Source organism: Chelmon rostratus, chromosome 2 (genome assembly GCF_017976325.1).
Source record: "Chelmon rostratus isolate fCheRos1 chromosome 2, fCheRos1.pri, whole genome shotgun sequence".
NCBI lineage: Eukaryota > Metazoa > Chordata > Actinopteri > Chaetodontiformes > Chaetodontidae > Chelmon > Chelmon rostratus.
The window spans coordinates 8,228,984-8,249,152 of record NC_055659.1 but is presented as its reverse complement, the minus strand read 5'-3'; the positions used below and the strand labels follow the sequence as shown (position 1 = coordinate 8,249,152).

Below are 20,169 nucleotides of genomic sequence, written 5' to 3'. Positions count from 1 at the left end.
TGTCCCCATTTCATACTACACACCAGTGGTATACAACATACACTGATCTTTATAGTATACAATGTTTGCACAATAAATCTGATAATGAAGAGAAAGTCAAACACCTTCCTAGAGATGTGAGGATGGGTGGCTTGAGTTGTTGCATCCTCTGCTATTGTTGGGTTAGGGTTAGTGACTTTATCTTGTCCAGAGAAAACTTAAGATTTTTTGGGAAAAAGATCCAATATCATTCTGCAGCTGTCTCACTACCATACAGTTTAAGTGTTTCAAAGCTGTGAGTAGAGGCTCCAACAGCAGGTTTAAGTATGGTATGAGTTCACTCGAAGCAGCCAGTATGCAGACTAGAAACCTTCTTTTTTTGACTGTGCTGTTGATGTGCACTGTTCTTTCACAATGCAGTGCACAAAGGAAATGGAGGAGCTGCTCACAGCTGGAAAAAATTTGAAGTAATTGTGGATGGTGGTGAAGCAGCTCCAGAAACAAGTCAGAAAACAACAACAACAAAGTATTACATTTTTGCTGTCTCTGTGAATTTTAATTGGCAGTTAAAATGTTGCGGTCGGACTGATTTCAATCATTTCATGTCAGTATAAAACAGTTACGTGTGTTTCTTTTATACCAAATGCAAAAGCAGTATACTTTCAGGATTCCTATACAGTGTATAGTGACTACAGTTGGTATGAATACATTTGGGACACTGCATCCTTTGCCTTTTTGAATTGCATTGTGGGGCAATGGTATGGAAGTGTAATGCATTCACTTGAGAAAAACAAAAGTTTGCTCTGGTTTTAATGAATTAACGAGATCAGAATTCTGAGAAAAGCTTTTATGGGGGAAAAAAAAGGTTGCCTTTGTTTTTCTGAATTAACGAGATATCTCAAAATCCCAAGAGGAGCTCTCAACAGGAAGCAAACACGTGTGGCCTGTTCAGTTTATTCCAGTTTTATTTTCATTTTGAGCTCGAGATGCTGGGAGAAACTGTCTTTAATTATTGTTAATATTGGTTTGTTATTGTGCTGTACCATAGCCGTACTCCATGCAGGTGAGAGCTTCTCACAGGACTCATTCAGTAAAAAGGAACAGAATTTACTTTTTCATTAAAACTTTTCTGTGACAATCTTATTTCACAAAAGCTGGATATTTTTCCATGAAAACCCCTGTATTTTAAGATAACTAAATGCGTATGCATTCCACTTGGGTAAGACAGTGTGCATCATTAGACTCAAAAAATGAAACAATTAGTATACATGTAGACTGTGTATTTCATTTAATCATGCTTTTAGTGTGGAATGAGTTTGATTTCAGAGTTTACAGGCCCTGCACACGTGCACACCTGAAGTTTGGTGGCACGCCAACGAGTGTAACATAGCAATGTGTGTGCAAATGTGTGTGATCTCGAACTTGCGCTCTTCTGAAACTAAACCTGTCGACTAGCATCCCCTCTGCTCAACACAAAGATGAATATTTGAAATATTAAATTCATGATCAACCCATGATTCCCCCTTAATAAAACCATCCTGAGGCAGACAGGCTGTATTTTGATTTTCTTTATTGTACAGAAAGAGCGAGTGAAATTTACTGAGGCTGCTGTCCTCTGCCGCGTCCGAAGCCACCTCTCTGCAACAGGGAAAAGATTTTGTCAATACATTCGTCAACCTGAGTTCAACAGAAGAATAGAAGTTTTAGAGCTGCACCATACAAACTAAATTTAGCCTGCTGGCATTCCTTATTGAACCCATTGTAAAACCGCACCCACAAGCTAACAACAGCTTCAGGGAGGACTGTTGTATAATTGCTGTAGAGCATTCCTCATTTGCCATAACAGAAAAGAAAAAAAATAGATTCAAGACCAAAAATATGCTCTTGCCTCGCACACACACAAAAAAGAAAAAGGCACACAAAGGGAAACTTGAGAAAAATAATTTACAAGGTTTCACAGTGCGGAAATGGCAGCAATACTTACAAACTGGAACTCGGTTGCAGCTCCAGCACCGGCCTCTGCTTTCTTGTCAGCACCAGCTGGTGGAGAAGTTATGAAATTACATGTCAGCCAGCAACAAAATAAAACACTCTGATACATACACATAATTCAAACTTTACTTGAGAAAGTTATTTTCTCCACTACATCAAGGGAAAGACACCCATGGTAAATAACTCATTGTTAAATCTTGCTAATTAAGTACTAATAAAATCAAATTCAGTGATTTGTAGTATTAAAACCACACTTTGAGACTTTATGCTGTTCATTTCAACACCACATAAGCAACTCCGTTCACAAGGATGACTAGGATGTTTGGAGGTGTACTTACGGGGAGCAGCAGATCGCCTGTATGCATCTCTGTCAGCCTCTCCACCACGGTTAAGGCGGGCGGGTCTCTCTTCCATTCCTGCAGAAACAAACAAGGAGAATTCAGCTCAGGACCACTGTGGTTACAGGTTAATTCTGCTGTCCAAAAACAACAAATCAGAAGACAACCAGTATATCTTAAAGTGAGAAGATGTTTTAACATTTTGGCCTCAGGAACTCCTTTATGAGCAGATTATTTAAACAAACTTGAAATTTGTTTTAGGGGGAAGCGTGATCTCAGAACGTAGTTCTGTCACATTTTATCCTGCATTTAATTGCTGTAAACTCTAAAGCTACGAATGCACAATGTATGGGTGGCCAATAAGAAAATAAAATGACTGCTGCTGTTCCGATAATGGGATTTCAGTGGATACTGCAAAGTGTGACTCAAACCACAGCTCTGAGCGGGGAATTTCTTCCCTCTCCTCACTTTGTGTGTAAGTGACTGTTGCTTAGCCAGAGGGTGAGGCTGAGCTCCACACTCAGAACAGACAGCAGAGGGACTTCAGAGGGGCCACAGCACAGAATGAAACAGACTCTAGGGTCCACATCCAGTGAGTTTTACAGACATACACAGCTTGTTAAGGAGAATTGTTATGCACGAGCTATGAAGGAACGCCAACTTAAAAAAAAAGGTGAGGCACATCAGCTACGTATCTGAAACACAGTTGAAGTCTTGCAGACTCTGAGGTTGAGACCACCAAGCCTCTCTACCAGCAGTGAGTGCCTTCACATCAGCAGGAGAGGGAGGATGACAGGAAAGGATCAATGATACCACAGGGCTGTGGTAAATATTAAGGCCAAGCCCTTCAGGTAACCATTAAATCATAAAGAGGCCAGTTCAACCAGTCCATCAGCATGGAGTTATTTTATTGGTTTTTGTAGCATGTACATGCTTGTCAATAAGGAGATACAGTCTGCAATGAATTGGTCTACATATAAAAAACTAAGAAACTAAGGTTATTACAAAACAAGTTCTAATTTTATTCTAGGAACAGTGATTGCCCTCTAGATATTGGTGTTCTATTAGAAAAAATATCCTGTTCTCTTCACGTTTTGTTTTGTCGGACACAGCTTCTGCATCGATGGAACGCACATTTTCTGGGGATCCATTCGGGTTTCATGTTAAGATACTAAATAGAATATTTAAAGCATCAGCTATTGTAAATAAGCGGTCAGATGCTGTAGGACCACATTACGGTTTAGATCTAAGTTTCAGCAGTAATCAACTTCACATGAAAGCCGGATGATTAACACATTTTCCACATGCCTTGTAAAGCCAGGGTTAGGTAACAGCACCAGAGAGCACTGTCTAATTTAAGACCTTGCTTGATTTCCTTTATTGTGCCATTTAGTGCAATGGACAAGAGGATTAAATGTGATTTTTAGTATGTTAAAAAGATATGTGTACTGATAAGGGAGGGTGTAGTTATGACTTGTCCCAGCCCTCCCTACTGAACCGGCAGATACTCTCATTGAGACTTGATTGGTTGCTTTACGTCTTTTATAAATTCAGTTGCATGTCATCTCAAGCTAATACACAGCTGCAAACTATCAACTATCAGAGTTGCTGATCACTGAGTGACTGCAGTCGTTTGACTCCATGATGTTAATCTCTTTGGAATGCTTCTACTCAGCAGGTTTATATCAATAGCTAATGACTTGTGCTTTCTTTTGTTAAAACTAGAGACATTGACACATCAGTGTTCCTGTGGCACTGGTTGATAATTCCTTTATAAAGCAACATCAGCAGATATTAGCACTGCGAGTGCAGATTTCAGCATTGGATTTTGAGGAATATAGAACATTTCAATTAAAATAAATAAAAGCAGGCAACATTCAACCAAAACCACATTTGGTGACTATCAGTGAGCTTACCCTTGGGCCTGGGCCTTGCGGTCTCAGGGCGGGTCTGGCGGCGCAGGGTGGCGGGCACGATCTCAGGGGGCAGGTGGAGGAAGTCTCTCAGGTACTGAATACCTTCATTGGTGAGGTACCAGTAAAAATGGCGCCAGGCAAATTGCTCCTTGACATACCCACAGGACTTCAGAGACTGAAAGAAATACACACACATTATGTAGTTTTCACAATGGGTAGAGTACTGCCATAACAGAACACTGCCAACTCCTCTACTGTAAGCATATACTACACCAAGTGTATCCTTTCAACCATTTTTCAGTCAGGACATAAGTTCAAATATGCCCAAGCTGCCAGACGTATCAGAAACAAAAGACTGGAATTATAATTTTAGCAGTAAGTGAGACAGTGTACAGGACTTATTCTCAGTGGGTGCTTTTTTTATGATATCTTATGTTTCCTCTGCCATGACCTGGAAATCGTTGCCCCTCCACCATCGTGGGAGATCCTCCCATCCCTTAAATGTATCTTGAGGAGACAAGAAGCAAGGAGGAGGCAGTTTAGAGAGCACAAAGCAAGGAGACACAAGTGTCTTGCTTCCCTCACTCGTGTCTTCCTCGCATCTCTGACATCCTTGCTGAGAGGCGCTAAGATGCGAGGAGACACTTTACCATAATTAAAAGCATCCACCGTTTTCAAGTTACACCTTCCTCTGATGCACCTGTCACACATTCAAATGTGTAGGTGTTTTTCCAAGATGTTACAAGAACCCTTAACCCTTACTGTTTGGGTTTTTCTTACATCGCTGGTTACAGGGGATAACTAATGAACTCAGCTGTACTTTGGACTCCAGTTATATAGGCTTGACAATAAAATTTAAGACAGAAAAACTACAACTAATCCTACTAGAATATTTAATACAAATATTTACAGAATGCCAGACTGGATGTTGCTCAGTATTCAGGATTTTTTTGGTCTCAAATGTCATTTCCTGTTGGGTCTAAATGTCTGTGTAAGACATTTAGATAAGTGCCATTAACATTAATGCCTGTGCTTAACCTACTTGATCAACAGTGTCATATTGCACATCACTGTATTTCCTTCGGATCATCCAATACTGATACTGACATAGCATGAAAACTATCCTGATTATCTAATGTAAGCACTACTCAAACCTTGAGGTCCACACTGACTACACTTCAGTTTGCTATCTAGGCTTTACAGGAAATGGATCACTAATCATATATACAGTTTGGTTCAGATAACATCCGCATAAATATACAAACAATGTCAGTGTTCAACCTCCATCACTTAGTTTCTCACCTGCATCGCTTTCATCACATGAAGATTGGGCACATTCTTGTCAGCAAGCTCGGGATGCTTGGCCAGGTGGACATCTTTCTTGGCCACCATGACTCCCTCCTTGAAGAGGAGCTCATAGATAGCAATGCGGTTCTTCTTGGGCATCAGCATCTGTGTCAGGGGACATGTTACGCATCAATCTCCACAAGTAGCTACGTTTCAGACAGCTTCAACCATGGTAGCATGCTAACTGGCTAGCCTGTTAGCCCACTTAGCTACGTCTCCTGATATAACTACCCACAGCAGAAAGCCTACCTTCCAACACTTTATTTAATCAATACACCAAGATTGTTTTCACATGTTTACACCACGAGCCACACTTTTATAAACATTACATTTGGCGAAGGCGCCGCGCGTTAAAGGAGAAAAATGGCAGTCATCCGTGCCCATCAGAGCCGGGGTTACTTCCCCACTTTAAAGGCTAATATCCACGATTGTGAAGTGTTTAACGCGAACATACGCTTACATACTCTGCTGTGACATTAACAACAATAACACAATGTAAATTATTGTTTTATCGAACATGAGATGTTGAAGATATATTTAGATTACAACGCCGGGTCTGGCATTACCTTTCCACTTGATTATGGACCGGAGCCGGAAGGAACGACTATCGTTGATCAGGAAGGTTTATGCCCTCGGCCCGGGCCTGCTGGGGATGTGTCGCCTCCTGCTGGTATGGAGGGGAAAACTCCCGTGGTACATTGAAGTACGTTGCTGGAGGAGGCTATATCACACATGCATTATTTGACTACAGACAAAAACACCACTCTTAAGTCATTATCATCGTCACGTTTGTTTAAACTATTCTAAAACAACGTCTTGATTGTTCAGCACATGTTAATTTTCACCCGCTGCTAAACAAAACTGGCAAATTCCAGTAAAATAAAAGCATGAATGGGCCGATAAAGTTCTACAAAATCGTTGGTATGAAAACAGTGGCTGAAATATGGAATAATAAGTGGTGGAATGAAGCTTCTATGCATTTAAATACTTCAAAACATCATAAAAGTAATTAAAATCTACCCCACCTCTACAACAGACAACAGTGAAATGATACCCACACATTAATGCATCAGTAATTATAATCCAGTAATATTATATATAATAGTTTAAAACTCGCAGGGCCTGCAAAAGGAGTATGCCTCCTTTTATGACTGATACTTTAATTATATTTTACCCTAACTGTAACATTTTCAATGAATATTAAAGACCCCAAGTTATTATGGAGTATTTGTATATTGTAGTATTGTTACTTCACAATGTCACAGTTTGCAAAGTTGTCTGTACAAATTGTGTTATTTTGAAAAACTAATTTGCAAGTATACAACTCTGCAAGTAGCAATTATGTGTATCATCGACAAAAGTAGTCTACAAACTGACAAATGCTCCATACACTTTCATTTTGTGCTTAACTTGATAAAAATAATGAATTCACAATCCTCTTAATTTTAATGATAAAACAAATCACTTGCTCACAGTTTATCCCTCAGTAACCATTAATTCTGAGTGATCCCATGATAAAGCAGAGCTGTGGTTGTTAATTTAAACCCAAGATACTTGTGCTCAAAAAGAGGAGCACAATGGCAGTTTGATGGGTTTCATGATCTGAGATAAGATGATTTCCTAATAACAGAAAAGCATATAAGGCAGAGGGTTTCTATTCAACATGCTTGCTGCAAACACACTCAGTGAGATTTAGAGCTGCAATACACCATTACAGTTATCATCAATTAGTCTGCTGATTATTTCCTGATTAATTTAATATTTGTTTAGTCTACCGTGTAAGACAATGTAACAATTTTCCAAGGTGATTCTCCAAATCACTTGTTTTATCTGAACATAGAAAAGCAACAAATCTTCACATTTGAGGAGCTGGAAACAGAGAATGTTTTTTATTTAGCTTTTTTATACTTAAACATATAATACATATAACATAGATTGATTAGTCGACTCTCAGAATTGTTGTTGTGTCATTCAACCATCCATTTTACCTCCACGTTTAAACACTGGCTTTCTTCATATTAGATGTAACGATTGTAACATGCATAGCCGTCCTATACTGTAAATTTAATTTAGTTTCGTTTTATTCCTAGTTATATTGAGTCTTATCTGTTTTATATGTTGATGTCATCCTTTTTTGTCTTATTCTGTTGTTGTCTAGTTAGATTTTGTACTTTTAGTTGTACAATGTCTGTCTGCCTGTCTGTGTTACATTTGTTGTCCTGATGTGTTTAAATCTTGATTAAATTATTGTAAGAACATGATCTGGTTTTGATGGGAATTGTATTAAAATATGTATATAATGATAATACAAATATGAATAATGATAATAACGTCGATCATTTTATTTAATTTTCCAACATGTGTTTCCGCCCATCGTTCCGTAATGAAACGCTTATTTTGAAAGAGCTTCCCGGAAGTGTTGTTGTTCGTCACGGCTGCCTTGACTCGACCTCACGGACCATCCCCCATCTGGCGGCTCCTTTCAGCGATACAACGGAGGCAGTGGCTGCTGATGAAGACAATGATTACAGTTTAAAAATTCTCGAGAAGCTGGATTAAAATTTCGTTTCGGTATGTTCTTCTTGATATTTTATAACCGGAAACCAGTTCAACAGCTAGCGTCGGTTTGCGCTTGATAAACTTATCTTAATATTATAGTTAATATTGCTGAACCGTTACATCTGCCACCGGCGAGAACCGGCATTTTTCAACCAGTTATGGTGTTTCTGTTACTGAATTAAAGTCTATACCATCAAAAGTTAATGATATTGAGCAGAAAATTATACTCGTTACTGCCTTTCGATTTGCATCATATAACCTGCAGTTTGGTGCTGTTGGGATCTAACTGTACACCTGCTTCCTGACACTTATTTCACATCAAAATGAGCCAGGATCTAAAGCTATACCATCGATTTACAGTCGGACATAAGAAAGTACGTTTAACAACATGTGCAGGAGTTGCAGTGCAGGGCATGCAGTGAGCAGACCCAGCAGCAGCTGCAGCAGCAGCAGTGTGTGCAGGCTGCAGCAGAGGGCAGGGAGGCATGTTTAAAGTCAAAGAGAAAGCTTTTCTCTGGGGGGGAGCCCGTGCTTCCTCCACACCAGCACATTTCTTTGATTCACCAGCGGAGAGCAGCTGGTGGTAGAGCAGGTCAGGGCTGCTGTGATGGTGCTGACCCGCGCAAAAGAACAGACTGTGATCTCTGAGCGAGCTCTGTCCACGGTTCTGAACTCTGATCACTAATGGACTGCGTACAGTGCAACAGGCGAATCACTCAAGTGCCAGCTATAGCAATAGTTTGATGTATGCATTAAACAAAACATTGTGTTCCCCCCTCCTGTCTTAAAGGGCCACTCCACTCTTTTGAGGCATGCAGTTCTGCTCAGTCATAACGAGGAATGCTGCTCAGCCTGGGAAAACATTTGTATGATATCTTCTGTGGCTCTGCAGCAGCCTTTTCTGTTGAGTTATCTCAGCATGGGCTCAGGGACGACACCTTTATGTCAGAAAGTATACAGAGTTTGAAAGAAGCGGACACTTACCAGGCAAGTCTAATGCAAGATGCAGTATGTTGAGTTGCATTATGGGAAGTGTAGGGCCCTGCTTTAAGTTTGACCTTTTTTTTTCAACCTGTCTGTCACCAGTCTCCTAACTTGCTGTCAATGCAATTACAGGCGAACTCATTTAAAGTAATTTCATTTGTCTGTCGTCTTTTTGGCAGACTAATACTGTAATTTTCCACTTCTTGCATGCTGAAGAGCAGTACATCTCGTCATTCAGCGTATTTGCACGTGTGACTGAGTAGTTTTTGCAGCAGAGTAACCTACTGCAGGTTTCCTGATTAAGTATTTTTCATGTCGTTCTCGTTAGTGATGCAATATTCATCACTAACTTATCAGCAACAATGTTAATAATTGCTTAAACACTTAAGTCATGTGACAAAAATGGCAAAAAAAATTCTCAAACATGAGTTCTGTCTCGTTTCTAATGATTGTCCTATTAATTAATAATAATAACAACTGTGCACATTTTGGTTCTGCACTGTAAGTTGGACAAAACATGCAATTTGACGACGTCACCGCAGGGTTTAGGAAACTCTGACGGCCATTTTTCATTATTTTCTGACATGTATGCTCTGAATTTGTTTTTCAGAAAAATTATTACAATTATTTTTGTTCTCAACAAGCTGAGTAGAAATCCTCTGCCTCCTACGCTTTTTGATAAGAGGCAATCATCTCATTTCATTTGTGATCATCAAACCCACCGGCCGGCAGTAACGCAGGGTAAACAAACACAGCTCTGCTTTAAAAGGGGATCAGGGAACGCTTCCACAGGAATACACTGGGAGCGAGCCTTTTTTTCCTTTCCGTAGTTTAACACAACACTAGATGGACGCTTGAGGGTAATTCAACCATAAGTACATGGTTTATCCAGTTTGGAGAATGAATTGTACGCTCAAGTATCAGACCTACAAATTCACTGTTGCATTTCACTGAAATATAACCATCCTCATTCAGAGACAGAGAGGCATGAGTGGATTTGTGTGCGTCTCTGCAGACATGTTCAAGTGCTTTGATTTGAGTGAGTGCCTAATTGGATTAATTCATGTGACAAATGAGGGACACTCATTTGATTTGCGGCTCCCGGTTCAACTCCCTCTTTGTTTTTGTGGGCGCAATGACAGATGAGCCGTCATTGCTAATGTAATTAATTAGACTAAGCCCTAAGTCGCCTCCTTTTTCTTTTTCTGTGTAAATAATTATAGATTTGACCGTGTTATTCCCAGTGGGCTTGGACACCACTGTTTTGCTTCCAGTTTCCATTTGTGCTTACAAGCTGGGCATGTCACGTCTGGTGCTCACCAGCCCCGCCTGACGTTAGCTGATTCAAAGCAATTAAGCGAAGCTATTCTTTTCTATTAGTCCCTTTTGCCTTTGTGACCAAGAATATGGCTTCAGACATAGCTAAGCCTTTTCCACCTATGTCTGGGTTTGGATCCAGGCAATTAAATTTTTCATTTTATCTCAGTTCCCCTGAGAGTTACCACAGCACTGAATAAGTTATAATTGTTTCAAAGTTATGCTGCTCTCCTGCAAGGTCTCTTAGCATCTGAATGTGCAGCGTGGAGCATCTTTTTAAAGCTACTGTATGTGATATCTATGGACAAGCATGATAACTTGCACCGGTGAACGGAAAGGATCCTCTTAAAGCTTCCTGTGTGCACGTTCAGATACTGTGAACATGCACAGGCTGGATGGTGGGAGCAGGGCTCTGGCTTTGGTCTGAACTGTAAAGTAATTGGAACCTGCGATAGGATCCTCACAGGGGATCATGACAGAAAGGCAGGCCGCAGTTCCTTAAAGGGCCAGGGGCTCGCATCCTCAGTCGTTTCTTTAAAGCTGATCGCCGCACAGGAGAGAAGAGAGCCAGGGAGTTTGTGATGCGGTGTGGTGGGTGTTGCTGCGACACGGAAGGGAAAAGGGCAGAGCTGTCTTTACATACCAGAACGAACTGTGCTGTGCAGCTGTTGAACTGTGGACTGTGGAGCGGAGGGCCGGCGTGAGATAACAAACAGAGTTGTCCTGCGGTGGCGGAGAATAAATGTCATTCATCGTGTTGTGTTTCATGAAAGATGACGGGCGGCTCTGTGGTGGGAGAAGAAAACCAGGATGGGCTCGGTCAAAGATGCTCTTTAACAAACACTGATGCATTACAAGCTCTGTCAGTGGGAGGAAATGCTATACACTGTTGCCCCCCCCATTGGGCATTTTTAACACTAACACATTACTGATGGACTGTTTGTACATGTCAAAACAATACGACACCAGATGCAGCCCACATTTGATGTTCGTGCCTTGTTTTTATCTGCTGCCCTATTATGCTGATTTGTCCGTAAGAAATATGCAACTTTACTGTCAGACTGTTTGGAAGATATGCGGCTTGTGAAAAATGGGTCCAGTATTTACTTCGGTGACTATGGAGCGAAAGAATCGGTCATAATCTGTGCTCATGTTCACTTCTCCCGTTGGACTGAATAGACTCAGCACCTGATACTCGTCTCCAGAAGGGATACAGATACAGGAAATGACGCTTCAGTGTGGCATCTAATATTCCTACACACTGGTCCTTGAAGAAAATCATTAATAATCACCTTAGAGAAGATAAAATCAGGAATTTTAGGGGCATTTTTCCTTTAACAATTACTTTAACGATTAATTGATTACGGAAAAAAGGGTTGCTGATTATTTTTATCACTGACTCACTGAATAATCATTTCAGCTTAACAAATTTCCTGTATATAAGTAATACACACACACATTTGTCTGGGTAGGTATTGGTTTAGGTTAGAAGTTCCTGTTTTTCTGCCATAGCTGATTCAGCAAACCAGTCATGAAACGCAGATCTACAACATGGGATTTGTGTTACGTTACGTATGAGGTGTTTTGGGAACGTCTTCCCAGAAGCTGATTAGAAGTCGCCTCGTTGTGTCTATACTGTGTGGCTGTGCTGCACCGGGCCTATAGATTCTGAATCAGCAGAATCTAACCAGCAGGCAGCTTCATGCCAACACAGTCCAACCATGCAGAGCTTTTATCCCGAGGAGCTTCCAGGTCCACGCCTGATGATAATTTCATGAACGGATGGACAGTACGGGTTGATTTAAATCCAACATATTCACTTTTTCAAGCCGAGTAGTCAAAATATGATTGTTTCAGGCTCCCTAATGTGAAAATGTGTTGCTTTTCTCTATCTGACAATATAGGAAATTGAATAAATTTGGCATTTGGACAAAACAAGACATCTGATAAAGTCACCTGCAGGGCATTTTTCACTGTTTTTGCAATGTTTTATGGACAAAATGATTAATGAATTCATTGAGAAAATCATCATTAGTTGCAGCCCTAGATGAATCAATTAATTTAGAAAACACTGTCCCAATATTTAGTTGCATCCATTAATGAAAATCACCATGTATTGTAATGTAGTTCCCAATCTGGGGGTCAGGGGGCCTCAAATGGCCCCAAGGTAAAGCTAAGGGGTCATAAGTACCAAAATATATTTGCTTTTTTGACTCTTCCTAGTTTTTGTCATGTTTGCTCGTTTCTTGAGAAACTGAACTGCTCACAATCCGCATCTGGTGTCAATAAAGGCGACAAAGTTTCACAAGTTGCTTCATTTTAAGGCATCACAAGACAACAAAGTTGGGGACCAGTGTTTCATGGCCATAGGGTTGCCATGAAACACTACATTTTAGGCTAAAGTCAGCCTCGTATGACTGCTGCTGAGAGTTTCACTGAGCCGTGGGACGAGTCGTTGTGAATCAGCGCGAATGTGACGCGCATGCTTCCACTTTCCGGCGGGTCATGAATCAGCGCGTGTCTCCGGGGCGCCTCCGTTGTACATGGTGCATTACAAAACCCATCTCACAGCTTAAGAGGAACAAGGAGAGGCTATTAGAGCTTGTTGGCTACAGGTTTGCTCTGCTCCTCTGAGGCTCAAGCGTGTCAGATTTATAGTGTCAGTGAAGTGCTGTAGAGCCAGAGGAGGAGAAGGGACGAGGGCTTGGTGTTGCCATGACGACGAGGGTTTGTTAAAGATGGGGTCCGTGCGTTTGACGAAAGGCTACGACTGACGATGTTTTTCACCATCGATTAACGTGCAGATTATTTTCTCGATTAATTAATCAGTCATTTGGTCATTGAAATGTTGCAATCGATTGACTCATCAATTCATTCATTTAATCTCAACAAATGTTCCTGTATCTAAATATTAAAGAGAGAGAATATACCTGTGCAGGTGTCTGTTTAGGTTAGAAGTGTTCAAAGTCCCAAAAAGGTTCCCAGTTTTTACCCAAAACTAGCTTATCAAGTCAGTCATGAAAGACGAAGCTACTCGCTTGAGGTGCTTGAGTTTTGTGTGTCCTGTGTGAGCTGTCGTACAATCATTCCCAGCCACCGATCGGCTCTGTATGTATGAATATCTATGGGGACTATTATTTGCATTATTGATTAACCTATTGATTCTTATTCCGATTCACTGAGTAATCGTTTAGTACATGAAAACATCTCAAAATTGTGAACTGTGATGTGTTCGAAAGCTCCAGAACAGCTAATAAATGGAAAGTGAAATGACTCTGTCAAGCTGCTGTTTCTAAGCCTAAATTATCAAACACTCAAGCAAACAGTGAAATTTTTTATCTCCCAGAGCCTGAAGTAACATCTTCAGATTTCACTTCAGCAGAAGAACAACCACAAATATTTGGCATTTTTGTGCGAACAATGACTGGAACGATTCTCAGAGATATCAGTATTTAGATCTGTTGTTGCTCTACTAATCAATTAATCGACTAATTGCTTTAGCACAGATCTGATGTACTTTTCATTATTCATAGCCGTTGTGTAAATCAAACTGTATCGCTAAGTGATTGATTGTGATTCATAGTTTCCGGTTTGCTGACTGAGCGGCAGCCTACGATCACTGAGTGCATCACTGATGGTGTTTCCTCTCAGTGGATCTAACAGCCAGAGGAGTTCATTCATGAGAACAACAACAGAGGCTTTTTGTGTGTGTGTGAGTGTGTGTGTGTGTAGCTCTCATAGCTTTTAGCAGCTGCACTGTCTCTGAATGAGTCACTTCCATTTTCCTGCTCAGTTTCAGCTTCAGTGTGGGCACACTTTGAATCCAGCAGCTGAGCCAGGAGCTTCAATAAACGCCCTGTCCACACCAACTCTCTGCGCTGGACAGCAGGGAAAAAAAGGTTATTGATTACAGACAAGCTGGCATGGAGAGCACAGAGGGTCCTCCACACTTGCCCTTGAGTATTGATTGGATTCTTTTAACCCTGGAGTATGAGAAACTGGCGCTACACAGAATACTAAAAGGTCTAATACAACCAAACCCACGCATACAAATTTTGCAGCCACGTTTTTTTTTTTTAACCTCTAAGCGGCATGAAAGACAACAGTAAAATATCCAGTTGCTGAGGAAGACTGTGAGATATGAGCAAAAGCTCCAGAACAGCTACTAACTGGAGGTTGTGGTGTTGTTGTTTAAGAGCATTAACTTTTCTTTGTTTCTTTTTATTTGCATTGCTTGAATTGAATTCCCAAACTTCCATCCAGTTTCACTGATTTGTGGCCCTTTGGCAGCCATCCAGGATCTCTGCAGCTATGTATATATTGAAGAACCCATCAAACTGTATTAGAGCTGTAGTAGTTATATAGTAATAAATAGTTATAGAATAAATGATTAATCGATTAATCGACTGACTGATAATGAAAATCATCTTTAGTTGCAGCCCTAAACTGTGTGTGACACGGAGTATAGAAAACTGTGAATACTTAGTTAAGAATGAAAGCTCAGTCAGATTAAACTTGTCTATTATTTTTTGCTTTATCTTTATTTATAAATGGAAGTTTTGCTCCAAGCGATGCTTTCTTTTCCCGGAGTGGCTCCACAATCTGATCTGCAGGCCACTGAGCAGTTGGGGCTTCAGGGTTTTGCTCAAGGGCACTACAACAGTGGTATTAAGGAGGGTCTAGAATATTTAGCGGAAGAGTTTGACTTTTTGGAAAATACTTTCATTTGCTTCTTACTGAAAGTGAGATGAGAGTGTCGAGTTAAATTCGAGGCTGGAGCCAGGAAACGGTTATCTTAGCTTAGCATAAAGGCTGAAAGTTGAAATACTATGTTATTATAACAAAAACAGAGACAAAGGTCTGAAGTTGTTATTTTAGCTAAACTTTAGTTATTTGTGTTGAGTTTATGTAAATGCATGTGTTGATTTCCATAGTAAAAACATGAAATACTCACTAATTGGATAAATAAAGTAAAATAATCCAAATAATGTCTTAGATTAGGGTAGTTGGGAAGACTTGGACCCATGACCTCAGGATGTTGGAAGTTGTCACTGCAGGACTCGATTATAAGATTGTGTTTTCTATAGAAGTTATTAGCCCAGGCCTGCAGCCCTTTCAGCTCCTTCTGCCTGCACAGGGGTCGTATATTACTTCCTGCTATAATGGGATATAACACCGGGGTCAAACGGAGCGAGCCCCATGGGGAAAAACATGATTAGATGATACACAGATGGTACATACTGGTTGGAGATGAGCATCTGTCTTTGTGGACACACTGCCGGCTGCAGTCTTTCAGGACTTTCAGTCCAACAGTCCTGTAACAGTCCTGTAACCGAAGCCTCTCTGTCACAGAGGACACACACCTGCCTGCTCTGATTCATTTCATTCACGCCAAATAACAAAAGAGCTTTGTGCGTTTGTCCTCGAATGTGTTGAAGCCTTCATTACGCTTTTGTCTCAGTGACAAAAAGATGTCCTCCCGGAATAATCTCTGTTACTCTGAGGCTGCTCATGTTCTTTTATCGATGCATAATTCTTTGAAATATTGACTTATTGTGGCTCAGACATCTTTCACACGTGGCATTCGTTGTACATCAGCAAATCTGTATTGATCGAGAGGATGCAGCGCGGCTGGCCCGATGCTGTCTCGTCCCCGTCTGTCCTCCGCGGAACAGGCTTTATCTAACCACCTGCGTGACCGTCTCCTCTCTCTCCTCTTCCTGTCTGCCTTCATCTTTGTGATGAGAAACTTTCCGTCTCTGTCTTGCCCTTCTCTCCGTCTGTCTCCTCTGACCACATGGCACCTTTCCAAGGAATGTGTTTGACGAGGGAGAGCTCTCAGTCTCCACCCTTCCTTGCTAGCTAATTATTGATGGTCTAACGTTGCTTCTCGAGGATCTGTCAAAGTTCAGTCTGTGTGTGTGTGTGTGTGTGTGTGTGTGTGTGTGTGGAAAAGGTGTGCTACTGCAGGCCGCAGGATCTGTCATGGTTGCAGGTGAGCAGTGAGTTTCAGGTGTCGGTTCTCCTGAAAGCTGTCAGTAATTACTTGGAGTGAAGCTGTCGAGGACTGAGCAGCTGCAGGGAGGACAGACCAGGTTCAGTACACTGCTCTGATCTGTAACGACGCCTCTGAACGTCTACTTTTAGAGCCTGTGATTGTAGACTTACAGCTGTATCGATGAATTTCTGGTTGTGAGCTTTTTCTGGCGGTTGTTGTCATGTTACCTGTCATGTAAGAGATGATGAGTTCTGACTCGAATGAATGAATGAATGAAGGTTTCTTTTGTGTGAAGTCAAAAAAATCATCTTAGATGAAGTAGTTGCAGACATTGATCTTTGCCTTATCTAACTGACGATTATAGACTCCACCAATTTAGCATTGCACTGTTATGACGTTGTCAGTTGCACAATATACAGTTTAAAACAAGGCTAATAATAATAATAATAATAATAATTGTCAAAACTTTATTTATATATTCCAAAACAAGGTTTACAGAGTGCTTTAGAGGGTAAAAACATCAAACAACAGGAATCATGACGATGTCAATCATAAAGATACTAAGAACAATAGCACCATCATGGAATAAGCACTAAAACATACAAACACAGGACTAAAACATAACAATAAAAGCGAACAGTAAAGACAAATAAAAACAAATGTGTGGGGACGGTAAGACAGAGGATCACAGGAAGGCTAGACTATACGGGTGCGTTTAAAGACGAGACTTAAACGAAGAGATAGACTTAGCCGTGCCGATCTGAGTTTTGTGAACCTGATCTAAGGATCAAAATCAATGAACCAGAGATAGCGTCTTTCTGTCGTCCTCTTCATGTACTCACAGTGGCATTTCAGAGGCACGCCCCAGGACGTCCTCTGCATGCACACGATAAAGTGAACAAAGTGATGTGTCGTAACTTTAGATTTGTCCTCTAGCTCTGCCGTTGATGATCGGAGGCTTGTGGACAACCGGCTTTCAAATCAGCGACCACCTTTTGCTCCTGAGACATTAACTGTACTTTATAAAGGCCGTAGCTGCTAAAAGTAGGACCTTTGTACATGTATTTAAGTCTGCTTGTGTCCAGAATGTGTGTATTATTGATGATACATGAATATTATAGAGAATAAGGACTGAGTTCTAGTCTGGCTGTCGGGGTTTTGATGAATCGTTTTTACCTGCCTGAAATATTTTATATATATGAAATATAAAGCTGGTTCTGATATTAAGAAGTTGAAGTGCTTTCTGTCGCTGTAGCATCAAGACCTTTTGGGATCTGTTTTTGTCTTCTGAACAACATGTTCCTGTTCAGGCCTGTGGTGCTGCTCGCTTGTATTGATCCCTTTGTCTCAAAGTCCAGTTGTCTTGCCAGTGACGTGTGATTACATCGAACCTTGAGGAGTTTCTCCACGTGGGTCAGGTTGGTCTATCTGTTTACACGGCAGTGTGAATTATTGATGAATGTGGTTCTATATATAGGGCTTGAATCTGATGAGGGCAGCAGCAGCAACACAGTTTGTCCTCAGGGGGAAAAAAGTGCTGCATTTGAATAATGTGGCCAGGATGTACAGCACGGGAGGCGCTTGTGCTCGGAGTGCAGAGGGCAGCTCCGCGGGGTGATACAGTGTCTGTTTTTATGCATGTGAGGGCATATAAAGATGGAATTCATTCGCTTTTCAATCAGCACAAAAAACTACTATGTGACTGCCAGGCAGCATGAGAGGCGATATATTTGTATTATTAAGTGTCACCTCATTTTTATCAACTATTTTGGAAAATGTCAGCAGCCTTGGCCATGTTTTTTTTTTTTGTTCCTGCTGTCTTTTTTCTCTTTCCTGAAACTTTCATGCTCATCATATTTAGGTCTTACTTCCAGTAGTCTGTTTAACCTTTAGAATACAATGACCAAAACAAGTGATATGTTGTAGGTGTGTCCCTTTTCGGGAAAGCTTAGTAGTTGACACATTGCAGCAGAGCATCCACATGGGTGCTGAGTAAGAATAGATACAGAAACAGAAACACAGAACAAGCACATGTTTCACAGTATTTTATCAAATAATAAGTATTTTGGCAATTAATTCCAGTGTTTCAGCACCCATTCTTAAATTCAGGTGTCCTGCGCTTTTTTTTGAGCACTGGTGTGAACACAATAATTGAGTTGAGTTTGTCAAATAAACCAATAAAATATTTTTAAATGTCTTAGTCTGAGGAGTACAAGCATGTTTTTTCACAAATGACTTTTTTCTATTTAAAGGAAAAACCCGGTGGTTTAGAATTGCACTTCCATAAAGATGTAGGACTCAAACGAGACACAATAAAAAAAAGGAATGGTCTGAATCGAAGCAGGAGAGGCCGAAACATCGAGACTTTTAATCTGTAGCATAAGCCAACCTACATTTCCCATGATGCCACTTTCTCGCCTCTATCGGGCCACCCTTAAATGTTTTTTCAAACCCCACACCTTCAGTTTGTAACGCAGGCTTTCTATTCAAATTATTTGGGCAAAGTTGACAGATTTAGCTCAGGAAACCTGACCTAAACTTTTATTTTTAATCAGTTAAGTCCATCCTTGTTTGTTGTTGTTGCATGTCAGCTGTGTGGTTGTTCTGTGCAGTTACCTCTCTTGCTGAGAAATTAAATATGAAGAAGTGACTTCAAACCAGTTTCTCTGTTATTTCCGCTGAGAGTTTGAGGAAGAATTCTCAAAACAAAATAGTAAACGAAGCAAGAAAAGTTAAACTCCATTTAAAGTTAGGCTTAAAAAATCTGTAGTTTCTGACAGACCATGGGGTGCGCAGCTTTATTAGCATACAGTGTATTGTTTTTATTTCACAATATAATGTCAAGTTACAGGTTTTTTATGGGTGGATGTCATGAAATTTCATTCATGTCCCTCTCAGGATAAGGTGTCATAACTTTAATAATTCTCGACCGTCTCGCTTGGCGCCCCCATCAGGTCAAAAATTGAATTATTTACATTATTTACTTTGGTTAATAATGAATGAGGAACACCTGCACGACTAATGACTTCCCCATCAAACTCAGCTGCACTTTGTGTTCTGTGCTAATTACAAATGCTAGCATGCTAAACACACTGAACAGACGCTGACCATGCTAAACATACCTGCTAAACATCAGCTTGTTAGCGTTGTCATTGTGAGCTGCTCATCAGCTTGAAGCACATCTGCTAGCAATGCTGTAGACTTTTAGTCATAGTCTTTATATTCATCGATGCAAACCTGCTGTTCTGCTGCCTGTTTGGATTTGATCTCCGCTTTATTTTGAAATCAAGAGTGTGTCAGCGAGGTCTGTCTGCATCATCATCCTCACGTCACCTGTCACCGCCGTGCCCCGTTTCTCTCCTCCACCTCACTTGTCCTGTTTTCCGGCGTCCACTCGGCTGCCTCCGCTCTCTGTGCTCTCTCGTCTCATTGTGACGGTTGGACTGTGACATCAGGTCAGTCTGGTCGGCGAGGTGATCGAGCTGCAGCTGAGGCCGTGTCTGTTGTTTCTGATGTCTTGGATAATGACTGTGCTTTGAACAGTGCTGGCGAAGGAGAGGTCTGGTGTTGTGCTGTCATCACAGTTGCAGATGTGAGGTGGCTGCATTTTATCCGTCCATACAGAGCAGTTGTATAGCTCAACTTTTGCTCCGAGCTTCACGGCAAGTTGTCTAATTATTAATCAGTTTATGGCTGCCTTGTCTGCAGCACAGACCTGCTGCCCGGCCTTCATGCAAAT

General features: G+C 40.9%; 1 protein-coding gene across 1 annotated transcript; it reads right to left on the bottom strand.

Moving 5' to 3' along the window:
* Positions 1 to 1,532: 1,532 nt before the first annotated feature.
* On the bottom strand, positions 1,533 to 6,198 carry rps10 (ribosomal protein S10). Its single transcript, XM_041952785.1, has 6 exons — positions 6,139 to 6,198; positions 5,528 to 5,677; positions 4,226 to 4,400; positions 2,310 to 2,387; positions 1,964 to 2,019; positions 1,533 to 1,617 (listed from the first exon to the last, which is right to left on the bottom strand). Exons 2-6 carry the CDS (start codon positions 5,675 to 5,677, stop codon positions 1,576 to 1,578), a joined length of 501 nt encoding a protein of 166 aa, XP_041808719.1. The 5' UTR covers positions 6,139 to 6,198; the 3' UTR covers positions 1,533 to 1,575.
* Between the last annotated feature and the right edge of the window lie 13,971 nt (positions 6,199 to 20,169).